The 18,256-nt window shown below is 31.9% G+C and overlaps 1 protein-coding gene and 1 long non-coding RNA gene across 4 annotated transcripts in view; one reads left to right on the plus strand and one right to left on the minus strand.

Moving 5' to 3' along the window:
• Window positions 1-18,256, plus strand: part of LOC120588029 (uncharacterized) — a 43,238-nt gene that overhangs the window by 7,185 nt on the left and 17,797 nt on the right. The window lies entirely within an intron of this gene.
• The window catches only part of GABRA4 (gamma-aminobutyric acid type A receptor subunit alpha4), an 80,443-nt gene continuing 71,838 nt past the window's right edge, over window positions 9,652-18,256 (minus strand). For 2 of the 3 annotated variants that reach the window (XM_039845129.1, XM_039845130.1), the window contains one exon: window positions 10,454-17,655. In XM_039845129.1, the coding sequence (XP_039701063.1) occupies window positions 17,125-17,655 (531 nt within the window). In that variant the 3' untranslated portion in view covers window positions 10,454-17,124. Of the gene's footprint in view, window positions 10,434-10,453; window positions 17,656-18,256 lie in introns of those variants that run through there. The other variant, XR_005649120.1, reaches the window with a different exon arrangement.

Below are 18,256 nucleotides of genomic sequence, written 5' to 3' on the forward strand. Positions count from 1 at the left end.
GGGTAGGGGGAGGGTAAAGAGGGTATAGGGGATCAAATATATAGTAGCTGAAGAAACTGGACTTTGGGTGGTAAACACACAATAGAATATACAGATGTCAAATGATAATGTACACTTGAAAATTATATAATTATATTAACCAATGTTACCTCAATAAACTTAATTTAAAAAAAAAAGTTATGTAGCAATCAGCATTTCTCAATATATATGCACTAGGGAACTTATTTTTAAAAATAAGAAAAACTAATTAGATGAATAGTCATTTATTCTAAAGAGAAATTCTATTTCACAGTTTTATATGTATATGTGCCTTCTGCAGTCATGTAATTTCTTATCTTCTAGTTCAGTCTTCTTAAAATAACTACAGTCAGTTCTCACTTAACATTGTCAATAGGTTCTGCAACTTAAAGCGAAACAACATATAATGAAACCAGTTTTACTAAAGGCTAACAAATATAAGCACAAATTAAGTTCCTATGGCATCTATCTTATCAATATAATAAATAATGTTGAATGAAACAATGTTATTGGAGGACTTGCTGTTTTAACCTTTCAAACAGTTGCCGATGATTCTTCTTTGGGTCTATTTTGGTTTCCACAGTGATGTCACTAATGTTCTCATGGTGGATGATAAATATTGACAATATTATGTGTAGTTTACATATTATCTATCAACTTTCTTGAAAACAGGAATTTAATTTTTAAAATCTCATTAAACAGGTACTTTTCCTTTTTTAAGTACATTGCTCTTAAAAATGTTTATTGCAAAATTAAAAGAAGTTTTGTTAAATAATAAAATACTTACACATTTATAATATACAGCAAATGACAGAACAACTATAACAAGAACGTTCCGACTATTACGTTTGAGCTCAAGAGCAACACGAGTTAGCTTCGGCTGACCAGGCAGATGTTGTATTCCCTTATCTGTAATGTTCTTCTGAGCCCTCCTTTTGGCATCTTAAGCATGGAGGCCCCGTGTGTCTTACAGGTCTGTAGGTGGACCAGGCCATAGTTGGATGGTTCCCCAAGTGGACAGCAAGGGGAATAGCATCAGATAATTTGCCCATCACCACCTAAGACCAGAAGGACTTAGCTTTCCTAGCTATCCTGAGCTGCTACTGTCCCAGATCTCCCTGCTTTATTAGTGAATATCTTGTATAATTTTCTTAAGAGAAATGTGTTGGTTATGCTGGGTCTGCAAAGATTAGGACCAAAGACAACCTATCGTTGATTGTATTCAGGTTTGACCATATGTTAACATCAGAATTTTATTTACTACACACATTTCAGATGTTTCAAAATGAGATCATGACAGAAGCAAGAAGTATGAGGTCAAGATATAACAAACCCACCTGACTTATTTTAATGCAAACATAAACACTAATTTTTCAACAAAATTTTAAAATCTGAGATAACTACTATATTGGACAAATGCCAGGAGATAGGATATAGATTCTTTTGTGTGGCATGCTTCTGTGAGCCTGATGCATTCAGAACTCTCTAGATAAGAAATGGAAGTGAGGCAGGATAGTTAGCCTAGAGAAGTATCCCCTCCTCTCCAGGATGTAGCTCTGAAATTTTTCTTTAATCCCTTACTCAGCCCTCTCCCTGCTGCTCTGGAATTTCTCCCTGGTCCAAGCCTGAGACTCCTACGTGAAAAACAAGCCAAGGCCGAGAGACAAGATAGATGGACTTGGGTCGTCCCCTCCCCTCCAGGTCACATGAGAAATAAACTAAGACCAGGAGGCAGGATGGATAGCCTTGGGACACCTCCAACCATAAGAAAACTAAAGCGCATAATTCAGATTACTCAGGGCAGACTCTCTGAGTTGCTTGCACTTTTCTCTTAAATGTCTATTTTCGCTTTAATTGCACTTGCATTTTCCTGCTTGCTGTTTGTCGTGTCCTTGAATCCTTTCTCACGACATAAGACAAGAACCTGGTCACTGGATCTCCAGGTTGGGATCTCTCTTTGGACTCCCACCCTATCAAGCTTTTGGCATCAGAAGGAAACATGTCCCCTCTGAGAAGATCTTCCCTAGCCTAACTAAATATATTTTATTTCCCTCCTTTTGTAGTTACTTCTGACTATATGTTTTCTTTTGTTCACTCAAAGAGCTTAATCTCAGATGTGAGAAGGGGCACACTGCACTTACCTGTCTCCTTTTCCCATAACTTTGTTTCCTCTCTCTGAATACCAACCACCCCACTCCATTACTCAGTTTTGATCTCACTCAGAAATCCAAGTTAGGGGAAAGGGGTGATTGGAATGCTCTAAAGAATTTTTTTATCAGTTGCTAGATTGGTTCTTTTCTTCATAAAGGAATATGAGGAAATATTAAATTAGAAAGCTAGGAGGAAAGCAGTCAAGGTAAAAAAGGTGAGAGATACATGGTATCAGTCTAAGGGAGGCATTTATAGAGACTTTTGGAGGAGGCATGTGGAAGTAACTGTGGAATATGGGAAAATGGATGGGACATAGAAGTGGATTTAAAAAGTGTTCATTGGTATTATATGTATATACTTCACGGTGTTTAAGAAGTCCAGGTAAAAAAATCGATTCACTTTGAAATTGTTTTTTGATTGCTGTGCTATGATTCTATGACCACCATACAGTAACCCTACAATAAGATGGGGTTAGGATAGAATAGGATAAAAAAATAGAAGAACCAATGAAATTTAGGAGAAATTTTTATAAAATAATATGTCTCGATCAATAAATGTTAAAATAATTATCTAGCTATCCTAGCACTTATAAGATATGCTTAATCTATGATACCAGGCTATATAGCCTACAACCTGACCATCCATATGATTTTATGAGTCTCTAGTTCATTTTTCCTGACAAGTTTTGCTTTTATTATTTTTTTAAACTGATGTTTTTCAGATTTTTTGACAGCACTGACATCTTTGTTTATTTTGATTATATGAACTGCTTGTTTTATAGACTATCTAAATTTCTAAAACTGCACCTCAAAATTTTTCTTATTTCAAATTGCCACTTAATTGGCTCAATTGCCAGCCCACCATTAGGGCTGACGTCAATTAACTAAATAAAGGAAAAATAAATAGGCTGGTATAATACCGGCAAAATGACATAATATCTTTACTGTCACAATCCCAAAGCCCAAAGTTCTTTTACTTAATTATGCTGCTATTTCTAGCTAAATTTTAAAAAGTCACACTGCTCTAGTAATTTTTTTCCCTGGAATCTAAATGACCTCTAATTTTTATACCCTGCCGAGAGAAATATATGTGACCCATTTCTCTCACAGTCTTATCTCATGTGTTATAAATGTAGAGATATATATTCTCTATGGATTTTATTGAAGTATAAACAATTCTTCTATATTCTCTATTCTAGATTGGTGTCACAGGTCAAAGAGAAATAATAGCTTGGGTGAGTTTTTCGTAGGCGGAAGTTCTGTACTGATTATAAAGCTAATTATTCAAAGATCATTTTCAAAAAATCTCAATGTAAAGAGTCTAGGACCAATGTATCTAAATTGCTTAAAGGTTTTTCAGCTGCCAGGAAGGCATGGAATGTCAGCATTCACCAAACAGTTCACTAAATAATGTTAATATAGGTGACAGATTAAGGATGGCTACAATTCTTTGACACTCCTCCCATTGAGAAGTAAGTTCTGTGTCCACTCTCCTTGAATCTGAGAGGACTCTGTAACTACTGTGACCTGTAGAATATTTAGCACAAGTGCCATATTTGTGCTAGCTTGTAAGATGGGCCTTAGTAGACTGGCTACTTCCATTTCCTGTCTCTTAAAATGCTTGCCTTGGAGAAAGCTAGGTGCCTTGTAAGAAATCTGATTTATGAGACTGCCATGTTAAAAGGAAGCACAAGGTAGCCACATAAAGAGAGAAATTGTCAAATAGCCACCATAACTATAACTTTCTCGGTCCAGGCATTAGGCCTTTGAGTAAAAACATTCCTGTGACTTCATCTTCGCCTGCTATTTTACTGCAACTGTAAAAGAGAATCCAAGTAAGAGCCACTCAGAGGAGCCAACAGAACCATGCAAAATACACCAATAAATTGTCATTTTAAGCACCACATTTTTGGAAAGTTTATTAAGCAGCAATAGCACCCAACATTTATTGAACATTTAACTATGTGCCAGGTACTTTTAAAAACATATTCAATTGAATCAACTCATTTAAACATCAAAAACACTCAAGATAAATAATTATCTTTGATGAGGAAACTGAACAGCAGTGACCTTAAATAAAATGCCTAAAATCACGCACTATTAAGTGATATATGAATCTGGAGCTTCTGGGCCAGCACTATTCTAAGCTACCTCTAGGTAGTAAGTGAGGCACCTTATTGTCATCTTACATATCTCAATTTGCAATCTTTTACTTACAATATTATGTGCACTTGCTTGCCAATAATTTATGCCAACATTTATTAAAAGCCTCAAAAACATTTTCAGCTCCATCATATCTGGTGGCAAGATGTGTATAAACAATGAAGACATTATAAAGAAAGAAAAAATTTGAAAGTAAAATTAATACTGCTAATATAAAAATAAATATATCTATATCATATACATATGATGCAATTACTTATATAGTACCAGACATGATTTTTCCCTCAAAAGAGAAAAAGAAATACTAACTCTTCAATAAGTCATTTGTATATAATCTTCCATCCATATAATATTACCAGCATACATCACTAGTCTTGAAAGTAACATTAAAATATTAAAAGTAAAATAAAATACCAGATCACATGTAGTCTGCTCTTGAAGTGTGTATAGCCAGTAGTTAGGAATTCCCACAGAAGAAGGCACGTTAATACAAAGAGTATAAAAAATAACTTTTAATATTAAAAGTATTACTTTTGCATTTATAAATCTTATACCCTGAGTATTATGTTCCTTACACTACTGTTACTTCCACAGCTTCCTTTCTCTTTATTCTTAATATTCTTAATTATTAATTATTCTTAATTATTCAATAATAATGCAAAAAACAATTTGTGTTTTAAGTGAATTACTTCTTGCTAATCAATCATCGAGTAGGAGAAATGGCTGATTTAGTTTTGCATTTACAGCCAAAAAACCAACAGCATTCAATACAAGTAGCTAGATCAGCAACATTTGGATTATGTATATAGCAGTAGCATAATAAACATCTATGTTTCTGTGCAAACGATTTAGGAATAAGAAAACAACAATGAGCTTCAATATATGTCCAATTATATTAATTGAAAAGGATTTCTTGTTTTGTCCTCTCTGTTACTTAAACTTATTTGCTGTGGCCCAAGGTTAACTTTTAATTGTATAAGATTTGAAAATAAGAAGAATGGAATGGTATTGCTGCTTTGTAAGTATATAAAGTATATAATTTCACTCTGGTCCTGACCAACTTTAAAAACCATTGTGGAATTTCTCTCAAAATACTGCTTACCACTGTTTCTAATTTTTCTCACTCTCTTACCTTCTTGATGTCATCTTTTTCTTCCTATTCTCACTGTAGTAACGAGTTTGGTATAAGCTAGCATGCCGTAAGCAATGCACTAACATATTATTACTAAAATAAGATTTTCAAAAACCAACAATGGAATGTCAGTGTTCTACTTCTGAAACCAGTGTAACCAATTATATTCTTCAGTTACTATTGGAACATTTATTTTAAAACAATTTGTACTGTCTGAATAAGGTATGTTTTGTAATTCAAAGCATGATTATTTTCAAAGAATCCAAATTTACTCGAGCACTTGATGGGCAAAACTTCTCGGGTATAAAGAAAAAAGGAATTTTTAACCATGATATGCTTGTGAAGCCGATCCTTTTAATTTTCTATATATATTCTCTTATAAAGTGACAGGTGAGGAAAAAACAGTCAAGAGCAGTAAAGTTATAATTACTATTCAATAAAAATATATAGTTTTGCAACAACTTTAAAATATACACATCTGAATCCCCCTCCAATTGCCATCAAGTGTCAGAATTATAATTATAGATCCATTAAATACATTTAGTTGAGAGCATTAAAAATGTTGTTTTAGTTATAGTACACAATCTAAAATTGAATTATATGAAGTAATTTCTTGTGCCTAATACTTTTAAATAATTATTATTTTATCAAGTTGTATAAAGTGAAAGCTATTGGCCTATTGTTCTCTGCTAATCTCAAGTCAAGTTATCCAATAAACAAAATTCAAATTATCTAATAAACTAAATTCAAATTATGCAATAAACTAAACTTACAGATTTGCAAGCACTATGCTAGGATCTTCAGTTGTTCGTCAGATGATGTGCAAATTGATTTTAATCTTACTATACTCACAAGATAAAACTGTGAACTTGTGATCAGAGAGCACAGTCTATTCATCTTTTATTAAAATATAGACACTTTACAAACAAAAAGCAGACGTGTTTCCAAATAATCATAATTTTATATGACAGATACTACAAAAGGATTGTAGGAACAATGGAAAAATACATTCATTAATTCTACTAAGGAGAATCAGAGATGGCCTTAGTGAATGAGAATATTGGTGTTGTGATTTACAGGAGGTCGTCAACAAGACAAGAGTGGGAGAAAGGCAACTTAAGCAAAGAATTAACTTGAAAAGGTATGGTCATGTAGATTATGTTATAAAGAACTTCATGTAGTCCTGGGTGGCTAGGTCATAGAATCAGTGAAAGAGAGGATGAAGGTGAAATTACAGAGTTAGATTGTGCTGAGCCCTGAATGTCATGGTAAGGAATTTATATTTTATCCCAAAGGTGATAGAGAACCAATAGAGACTCTAAGGAAAGTGAAATGAACAGAGATTCTGACATCAGCATGTAGAATGGGTGGGGCTGGAGAAATGAAACCAAGGGGCTAGAAATTAGGCCACCGCTTGAGCAGAAATGCAAGGACTAATTGTGTGATGGAAAATAAATTACATATCAGTCAACCTTTATGATGAATGCCCAGCATTTTAGATCTGTTCTTCTAGGGATGTATTTGAATAATTCAGTTAGCACAATCTCTATAGGGCATTTTCAATTCTATATATGGTTTATTCTTAGAGTGGGCAGAAGGTTTTAGTCTATTCACAATATAACTTTTTCCAAAATAAAAAGCAATAGCTTTTTTCTCACCATTGCTTTTCTTCCTAAAAGAAACATTAGACATAGTCTTACTTATGAGCGAAGAAAGAATGTTGTTCTCATTTATGTTATACAATGCATCAGTTAGAAAATTATGCACTTAAAATATGAAAATAGAACGATACCTTTACTCTTTTCATTTTGTATGCAGGAGAAAAAGGAATTTTTCTTCTCATCTCTCTATGCCACTGATAAGAACACCATAACTATGGAAGGAGCTTTGGCATCATACTACATTATATTTACATAAGGAGAGAGTAGGCAAAAATGCAGAAAACTGCAGTTGAGGAAAAAAAGAGAAATGTTATCAGAATGTTGGAGTAACATGTTAACTGACATATCTCCCTCTATTAAGAGTACCAATGTATCAATCTGTTTAGTTTTCAACTGATAAATAAACATGGGGCATCTTGACAATAATATTATTCTACAAGCAGACGTATTGGTCTTACTTAATAAATGATTTCACTAATTAACATTTGTCTTAAGACTAATGATACAGATTCATGAATCTGTTTGCCTAGAATACCAAGTTGATGAATGTTACCTTGAAGAATTTTCGGAGGACATAATCCAAACCAATGTTAAATAGATGACATTATTTTATATTCTCTAGAATAAAATGAGAGGGATAGCATTTAAGAACTCACATGAAGGATGCAAAGTGACATCAAGAAAACATACTAGAATAGCAAGAATTTCATGTAATTTTTCTCATGAGAGATTAATTTTCAAAATGTACAGAGAATTATAATACAGAATAAATAATATCATAAACAAGTTCACAATTATTGAACCATCCCAGGGTGTATTTTTACAACCAAGCAGTCAACATAGAACTTCTGCTTCCAATAAATCAGAAAATAAATTAATCTTTAACTATTATACTCCAAAAATGAGCTATGAAGAAATTATTAATAGATTAAACAAATAAATGAAATATAATTTAAACAATTGATGAAATTCAGTTTGAAAAGTCATAATATCTATACGTGTTCCATTAACTTATTTTTCCCACCTCTCTGTTTAAGCTTGTTTTTGAGAATACTTTGGGTTGTTTGATTTTGACTTCCACTTTCTCCTATATTAGCGGTACTTCTCTGTTACCCACATTGAAAATAGCAGGCAGGCACTTTCTAACTAGTATTGTTTAGTTGGAAACAGGATCCGGTGGTCAATGACAGCTTCAGATCTTTTTTTTTTTTAAAGCATAGCACAAATTACTACACAATAGTCTATATACTTTAAATATTAAGATTTTAATAGAAATGTTCTCACAAGAATAGATAATTACCTTAGTCAGTTTGGGCTGCTATAACAGAATATCATAGATTTGGTGCTTAAACAACAGAAATGTATTCCTCACAGTTTTTGAGGCTGGAAGTCAAAGACCAAGATGGCACCGTGGTTGGATTCTTCTAGGTTGCAGATTGTCAGCTTGTCATTGTGATAGAGAGCAGAGTGAAGAAGCAATCTCTCACGACTCTTGTAAGGGCATTAACCCCCCATTCATGAGAGCTCCATCCTTATGACCTCATTAATCTTAATTATCTCCCAAAGACCCCATCTCCTAATAGCATCACATGGTGATGGGGGTAGGGTTTCAACATAATCATGTTGGGGGAACACAAACATTTAGTCTTAACGAGAATTATATTTAACTGAATAAAGTACAATTGAATATGGAAAAGATTTAATATCATTAAAGTGAACAAAAATAATACTACATATACTGTGTATTTTATTAGATTGTATTAATTAAGAATGAGTGTGTGTATGTGGTGTGCATGTTGTGGAAAATCTATGGTCAACTATTTTTCTCTCAGGTACATTCTGTTTTTTAAAAGGTATAAATCAAAAGCCCTATTTTTTTCTTCAGAAAACAGTTGTTTCAAAACAAGGGGTGTTATATTCAGAATGTTTCATGGTATCTTATAAAATTTTTAGAGACTTTTATTAAAGATTGTCAGAGCATTCAAAGTGCTTCATTTCATCAAAATAATTATATCTAATATTCTGAGCTAGATAGTAAAAGGCATATGCTCACATATTTTTAAAAGTTAGCTTTACTCAGTTTCTCAAAAAGTTTACTCTCACAGGTTAGAATTAAGTTATCTTTATTAATTTTGACTCATCAGAAACAAAAAAAAGCAATATATAGAAGCATATTTTTTGATTAACGAAAAGAGTGTTGAATATATGCCCTTTTTGTTAATCAAAACCACATAGTTAAAGGTTTTTATTGTGCCATATCAGACATCGTGGGCTCTATAACTTTTCTTCTTCCATGTCATCCACAAATATTTTCCCAGTTGTGAAAACTTGGCAAAACTATAATCTATATGATGATATTGAATTAGAGGTAAGTAAAATCTAGGAATACACATGATAGAGGCAGGACTTCAACAGTGAAATATTATGTCAGAAACAATACTGTGACCAATTTAAAGGAAAGGTACTTATAAACAGAAAAAAAAGTTCTTAAACAAAAAATATTCCAAAGATGTTTGTTTATTGTTTTAAATTTAAATAGAAAAAAATGCATTAGATAGATACAACATTTGTATTTTAATGATTCCAGAATTTAGCTCCAACACATCTTAAAATATAATTATCTATGAACAGATTTTATAGAAATTTAAATCCTTATTATTTCTAAATACTTATTCTCCAATGGGAAATTGAAACCTGAATTATTCCACAATGCTATGCTCAGGTATATATTTTGTTTTAGGATGCAAAAGAAGTCTATTAACATGAGTATTAAGTTTAGCTTTGAGAACCAAGAGAAGTTTGCTTAAACAAACAGCATTAAAAAAAAATCATTTCCTGACAAATTATTTTAAAATACTAAACCAACATTTGGTAATATCCCTCTTTAAAACAAATTTGCGAAAAAAAAATTATAATGACTATGTGTTCCTCAATATAATATACCATGGTAATACTCTTATATAGAATAAAATCATCAATTTCAGGCAGTCAGATGTGATTGCTATAAACTGAAGAAATATATACTTTGTAAAGAAACTGTATTCCCATAAAATCAAAACACCTGTATTCCTTACCAAATTTAGAACTGCTTGTATGTCACACTTTTTTATTTACTATTGTAATTGAGCAAGAGTAATGAAGCTCAAAAGATAACAAATTTAGTTTTTATAATATGATAAAATACACATTATTATTTTTCTCTACTTCCATAATAAGGAATATCTTCAACTGTATAATTAAACAAACAATTTAAAATTATTCAGAGGGCGTCAGATAGGCTTTTATTTCTTGGTTTGTGCAACATTCCAACTAAAAAAAAAAATAAACAGAGTACGTTATTTTTATTTCTTCTTCCGTTCTCAATATTTTCAGCATAAAATTATTAAGGAATTTTTATAATGAGGAGAAATCAGTGCAAAATTTAATTTCCTATTTACAGAGCATGATTTTGCATGAAAACTTGGTTTTGATTCATTTTACAGTGAAACTCCATTAAAATTATAAAACCTAGCCTCATCAACCAACAATAATTTGCATGTATTTTGAAAAATAAAAAGTCCCATTATTGTATATTTAAACTAGGAAATAGTATACATAATCAATAAAATGACAATAATCATGCTCTACTATATTTGCAAACATCTGCAAAGATGAAATGCAGACTACCATTTACAAATGCAAAAGACTGTAAAAGAATATGTCAGTCAAAGTTAACTAAAATAATATTTATTTTCTATTATTAGTTTCATTTCCTACCCCTAAAAAAGAAGTGTTTTCTATCAACTGTGTTGTCACTGATTTAATCCAGGTTTAATACTTGATTCCAATGACACCTGATATACAGAAGAGAAAAAAAACATATAGCTCTGGTTGTCAATAAAGATTATCAGTAAAAGATACTCTGGTCAACCCCTGGTCTAAATGAAATACAAATGATAGATGGTGATTCATTTAAAATGGTTTAAAAAGGGTTTTTAGAATTATAAAAGCTTTTATAACACACTTCTATGAAATACCTCCAACAATAACATGTATAATGAAAAATTGGAAAAACAAAATGAAAATCACACTTGTAATTATAAGTAAATGACAACAGTGATAAATAGTTTTCAAATACAGAGACATTTACACTAATAGGAGAAAGAAAATTGACTGGCACAAGATACAGATTTCACTGAGTGTTACGGTCCTGAGACATTCTCCAAAGACTGTTTGAAGCCATGAGATGAAACATGGACAGGCAAGAGAAAAGCAAAATCTGTCTTCACAGAATTCCAGTTATATATCATTCCCCAGTGGTAGAATACAGGGGTAAAGAAAAATTGCTGATAGACTTTGATAGTTGTGAAGCAGCCTGCTGGATAACACAGACTACTAATATTACTTTCTAATATTACTACTAATATTACTTTCTCTGTGTTGTTAGTGCTCTAGTGATTAGAGCACTAGAGGCAATAATCACTAGAGCACTAACAACACAGAGAAAGTAAAATTGAAAGAGTTTTACAATATACACCACATAGACCACCCGAATGTCAAAAATAGAGAAAAAATATGGTCCCTTGGCGGAAGATTTGGGGAGGTGGGCTTAAAACCTGAAATTTAAATAGCTGCTGTGGGAGGATCTGATTCATTCAGTAAATAGCTGACTTCATTCAGTGATTAATAGAAAGAAACCAGCATGGAACATAGGCAAAGGAGGCAAACACACAATGAAAAAGCAGATAAAGTTTATCTAGAAAACAGAGGAAAAGTTTATATAAATAGTTTTCTGTAATCTCAAATAGATTATATACATGATCTTATTAACAGTGTAAGATACTCAAAAAAGATACAATTTTCAATAGAGGTTATACAAACAGAATTAAATGAAAAAAAAATAAAATGGCACAGACTAAAACAGCAATGGAGAAGACTAAAACCATTATGAATCTGAATATCACGTTAGAGTTTACAAAATAACATACAACTAAAAACTCACTTGGGTTATGCTTAGCAAAAGTTAACAAATTTAAAAATACAAAAGTGATTATATAGAATATTATAAATAGTTACAGAGACAAGAGATTTAACATAATTAACATTCTGAAAGAAAAATTTATTTAGACACATAATAAGAAACATAATCTGAAATAAAATTGAAATCTAGAATAAAAAGACAGTCCTCAAAATGTCTTGCTTTGAACAAACACTATCTACATTTCAACGATCTCTTCATTTTACTCTAGCATATTTTTTCTTAAATGGAGGTAAAGTTAAATTTAATTTTTTTATTACTTAGCAACAACATTCACATACAGAATATTTGGCTCCTACATTTATAAATTTTCTCTTGTAATCAATCAGTCCATCCTTCTATACAAACATATCTATACAAAGTATCTGGCATGATATTAATAAAATATTAGATTCTTAGTGGTGGGATTTTAGATTTTTAAATTTCTGCAATATCTATCTTTATTTTTAACAATCATATATCATTTTTACAAATGACTATGAAATCATTTAGATTAAAATTAAAAAAAAAGAAATGTAAGGTTAACTGAGAGAGAGAGAAGGAGATATCTCAATTTGTGTACTACCTAGGGATTAATGGTCCTCCATTCCATTCGCTCAGACAGCAATCAGGTGATTTCTCTGAAACAGAAATGTAGTATGTGCATCTTCATCTAATTATCCTGCAGAATTTTCAATAAATCGCCACTAATTCGAGATCAAATCCAATCTCTTTGGTAATTTACACAAAATTCTCTCTAATCCAGCCCCACAATTCCTTCCAACATCACCAACTTTCATTTCTCACATTCACTCATCTCTCCCACTACCCTAAACTATTTGTAGTAAGAGTTCCCCTTGAAGTTCCAAATCTATGTCTTTTTTTCATGCTTCAGGTGGTGCTAAAAATGTGCTTTCATTGTTTGTAGAGTAGATAGAGGGACTAGAACTTCAAATTATTTTACAGAATTCGGTTTACTATTATCTCTGTGAAGCCTTCCCTGCCATCACTCTTTTTTTCTTCTCACCAACAAAGTTATAAAATTATGTGCATCCTTTTTCTAACCTCTAGATCAGTGCCAAGCCAAGCAATAATAGAACCTGAATCAAAAGGAAATATTAATATTGATCCTATCTTTATTTAAAATATGGGTATTCGTTCATCAGAGATTTTTGTATGAATTTTGAATTTTTAAAATATTCTTTCAAAACATTATTTATCTTGATTATTGAGGATTTTGATGCTCCCGTATATTTTGTGCCTGAGGTGAGTGCTCACTCATAGCACCTTGTCTCATCTCTATGCTACTGCAGCACGTATTACACTCCACAGTTATTTATCTACATATCTATCATCACGACCAGACTATAAGGAACCTATAAGGAAAGGAACTGGTTTTGTTTATCTAAGTACATCTAAAACTCAGCACTGCACCCAACATTAAGCAGGAGCCTGTTTAGTAAAGATGAGTTAAAACCCAGAAAAAAGAAAGAACTAAAATTCTTTAGTCTTTAAATAATGAAGTCTTCCACAGGGAAGAAAATATCTAATCTAAATGAAGAGAAGCTATTTCTTTTAAGGTAAGGAAACCTTAGTTGGAGGCAAGTTGTGAGCTAAAACTAATTAAGCAGTCAAATTAAAATCAAGGGTCTTTTTCCCGGTAAACATTTATTTGTGGAACAAAATATTGAGTGTATCCATCTCAAGAATTTGCTTACATTTAGTCTACATGAGAACCAAAGAATATTAAAACTGAAAGAAATATTAGGTATTATTTAATCTCCTTTTATAAATAAGGAATCATACCTGAGAGGTTAAGTGACTTGTCTAAGCGTCAGAACTTGAAATCTTACCATCCATTTCTCCACCTGGTGCTTTTTCAATAGAGGTTATTTGCAAACCTAGTAGAGGAACCATTGGGAAATAGGAAAGCGGAGAGTGGGGAATTTTTTTTCTAGGCCAGGCAGTATTACCAGTTCATGAGTAAAGCAAACCACAATCAAATTTTTATGTATTGCTTGAAACATGGTCACTGCTAAGGTGAGGTGACTAAAAAATTACCTTTCAAAGTTCAGTTCAGCCCTGTGATGTATCTTTATCACTAACTTTTCTATGATTCACTTCCATCAGTAAAAGAGGATGACTCTACTCTCCGCCTACTCTAATGCAAGTTTTGTGATGTCTAATTTAAAATATACACCACTCAAATAATCTGTATATGCACAAAACAAGTCATTTTAAACTGTGGATTAATCATGTAAATATGTTATCATACCTAGTCATGCCCGGAGGAAATTAGAATTATGTAGCAGTTAGTGGTTGGTGTGGAGTTTAAATCTAGACTATAGATACTGGTACTGAATAAAACACCTGAACTTCATATTTAAAAGGTAGAAACATACAAAGGTACTACTCTCAGCTGGAACTATTCTTGACAGATTGCTAGAACTTTGGGCTCTCCTAATGATGCCTGTTAGATTTTCTAACAGAAAAAAGTGACTGGTTCTTCACAAGTGTCCTGTTTAATGTAGCTCTGAGTTATTGAAAAGACAGAAATGATGACCAGAATAAAAAATTTAGCCTTGAATTAATTTGATAGAATTCAGTTGGGAAAAATAAACTATACATTATTAATATTAACAGTGTATACAAATAAAATAATTTTTTTGTGTATTAGTGATTAGACTTTCTGGTCAATTTATTCGTCAGATTAAGAATTAAGAATCCTTGGTTAATTTTGCGCTTTCTCTTTATTTGACCATCTGATTTATTTAGAATCTCCTTCATACACAAAGATAAGAAAAAAAACTATGAGTTCATTTGGATCTATGGTCTACAAATCTAAAACTATTTATTTTTATCCCTTTAGTATCTGTAAAATATGTAGGAGAAGAATTTATTTTTTAAAAAAGAAATCCAATGAAATATTTCTTAAGAATAGACTAATAAAGAAGCAAGGAGTATATTTCTCACCGAAGAAATAAGGTCATTTTGTTAGAATAATGAAAAATCGTACTTTCCAAGCATTGCTCTCAAGGGTAGAAATCTGCTCACATGGATGAAATAATGATGAATGAGCTTTTTGTACAAGTACTCTTTATTAAATATGTACATTTATACCAATTTTACTGGGCCTCATATTACTGCCAATTTATAAAAGAGGAGTTTGGATTGGATTATTTCTAAAGCATCTTTCAACCTTAAAACTGTTGATTATTCTAGGAAATATCTAGAGAGATAACCAAGAAGGAATTCCTGATATGTGATTCAAAATTAATATTTGGCATTTGCATATTTTATGGGTCTCATATATAACCATTTCAAGGCAAAGCAATAACTAAAAAACTAATGCCAATTAATATCATTTCTTTTCTAAAAAATAATAGATCAAAATGGTCCCCAAAACATGTAGAACACATTCATTCACAAAACCCAGATCAGAAAGAGAGAAGTATAGACGAAAAATCTGGAAGCAACACAACAAAAAACTAGACCTGGATTTAGTCGCGTAAGACAGCTGCAAAGAATTCAATCAAGTTGTTAAGTCTACCTAATGAAAAAGAAAAGTCGGTAAATGAAAATCCTGATAAATTACATAACAGAGTCAGTGGCATCCTACCCCTTGGCTATGATTTTTTTTTACTCCATTCCTTTGCCGCTCTTTTAAATTTAAAATATCCAACTTAGTTATGAAATTGTACAAAAACTTTATTCAAAATAAACACAAAACTATCCAGAAACACAGAACTACAGACACAAGAACTCCCCAGAAGGTTAGCATTTCACCAGCTAATACAAATCTATATTGGGAAAAGCATCTGAATGTTCTTGTATTGAGTTCCTAATTCTGATGATTCTGTGATTCTGATCAAAAACTATTCTGTGATTCTGATCATATTTGAGACAAGTAATCTATAAGGTCTTACAGTGCCCAGATTTCTACTTTCAGGTACACATTTCTTTTCACTTATAAAAAAATCTGTACCACATTTTTATTACATTTTGAAGTAAGTTGAAGTTGTTTTAATGTGTACTTATCTCCAAAGTGGCCATGTGAACAATATACCTGTTATCTTCTACCAATATAGGAGACACAAATATTTTGAACGTTTTCAGGCTCTAAGTAATTTTTCTCCATTAAAGAATGCAATGGCTTCTGCTACTTTATGGTTTATTAGCATGCATTGACTGTTCTACTATTTCAGTAATACTGTAGGTAAAGGTGAAAGAGCTTTCCTAGAGAGACAATATCTAGCATAGTGCCTGGGACCTGATAGGCTCTGAATAAACATGTTAAAAGAATACATATCTGAATGAACTACTATCAAAAAGAATTCATATAATGAGTTAAACTTTGGCTCAAAGCACAAATTTTCAAGTCAACTGTTAAGTCCTGTTTGGACAACATATGACAGGAAACATATTTTCCCTGGTCTCTTTCTTTGTTTTTGATGCAGCAGAAGTTTCGCTCTATTGATCAGTATTTGTTTTGTTCCATTTAACTTTTAAAACTGTTTCATTTAGCAAGAAAAGTCTTTTTCTTGTAGACACTAGGTAAGAGGATCTCCAAAGTCACCGCATATGATATCCAATAAACAATTCTGATTAATGGCCATGCCACTGGGAAATTTAGGGTGGTTGGTTGATAGTCATGGTGTACATTAAAAAATGTCATAGTCTGTTTTCAAATTTCAATGCAAAAAATGCACCAGCTATCTTTAATAGCCCTATTTCACTAGTCCCAACTTTCCAGGATGGTCTGTAATCCATCTACTTTGAAGGATGAATTGATTCTATTGAAATAGTTTTTCTGAAATAAAAATTGGCTCACTTTCTCTTCACTGAGAATTAACTCTCCCAATAACTGGCTTGAATTTTTTAAATGGAAAAATTACATAGAATTTTTATTTTAGTAAAGAACAACTGTTTATCTTTAAAAACATTTAAAAAGACATTCTGCATTAAGTATATCATATTTTAGGAAACTACCATAGCAAAAAAAAATTACATTAGGCTTTCTGATTTCTCCATAGTGTCTTTAGATAAATAAACAACCCAATAGACCATGTTAAATGCCCCAAATGTTACTGGAAAGAGAATACGGGCATATTTGTCTATTTTACTTGTGCCAGATCCGGAAGGCGGTGGAGAAGAGGGAGAAGTAATGGCTGACAACTTTCCAGAAGCCCCTATAGTATTAACTGTGGTCTTAATTCTCTCCAGTCTTGATCCAAACATATGGTGGGTAGAAGCAGATCCAACTGAAGCTTGCCGGGGCACATACCCAGTTCTACTAGGAGTAGAAGAAGCAGACGGAAGAGCTCTTGCAGCAGAAATAGTTTCAGCTGCATTTGCATGGCTGAACGGATTTGGACTAGAAGCTAAGTAAGACTGTGATGTGGCTTCAGAAGATTCTTGAACAGCCATAGAAGATCTGCTCAAATGGTTTCCTACCTCAGTTCTGATGCCAACATCAGACTCAGAGTGAACCAAGGCATTCGTTCTTTTCCTCATGTTCAGATTTGCATTTGTGTTCTGAAAAAGTATATTAAAAATTATATTGGTATATCATTTAGGTAGATTTAAACAAAGCTTAAATAGATCAAATAATTAAAATTAGTTTCTATAAAATAAACCTTTATTAAAATGCTATAGCCATTCAGCTTGATATAAAAGCTTACCAAAAATAACATGTATATATTTGAAACTCTGAATCAAAAATCTATTTCAAAATATTAGCCATTCTCATAAATAAGTAGAATTTAAATCTATAGAAAGAAGATTAGGTTTCTAGAACTAAAAACTAGATTTACACTTTAGTTCATGATGACAGCTGTAAAACTTATTCACTCAGTTTTATTGTAAATAATATTCTGTGATATGTTGCATATACTTCAATGAGTTTTGTATATGTTTGCATTATAAATATGAAGAACTTGACGTATTCTCTTGCATAGAAAAACAACAATAATAACAATCTATGTGCACATACCATTCCTTTAAAAAAACTCCAAAAGCTTTCATTTCTAAATCCCTGGAATTTATTTTCATAAAATTATATAGGCAATCATACACGTTATTTAAATCTAGAAATCCAAATGCATTTTAGGTTTTTACCATGATTAATAATGAAAAT

The sequence above is a fragment of the Pteropus medius genome, unplaced genomic scaffold, assembly GCF_902729225.1.
Source record: "Pteropus medius unplaced genomic scaffold, Ma_sr-lr_union100, whole genome shotgun sequence".
NCBI lineage: Eukaryota > Metazoa > Chordata > Mammalia > Chiroptera > Pteropodidae > Pteropus > Pteropus medius.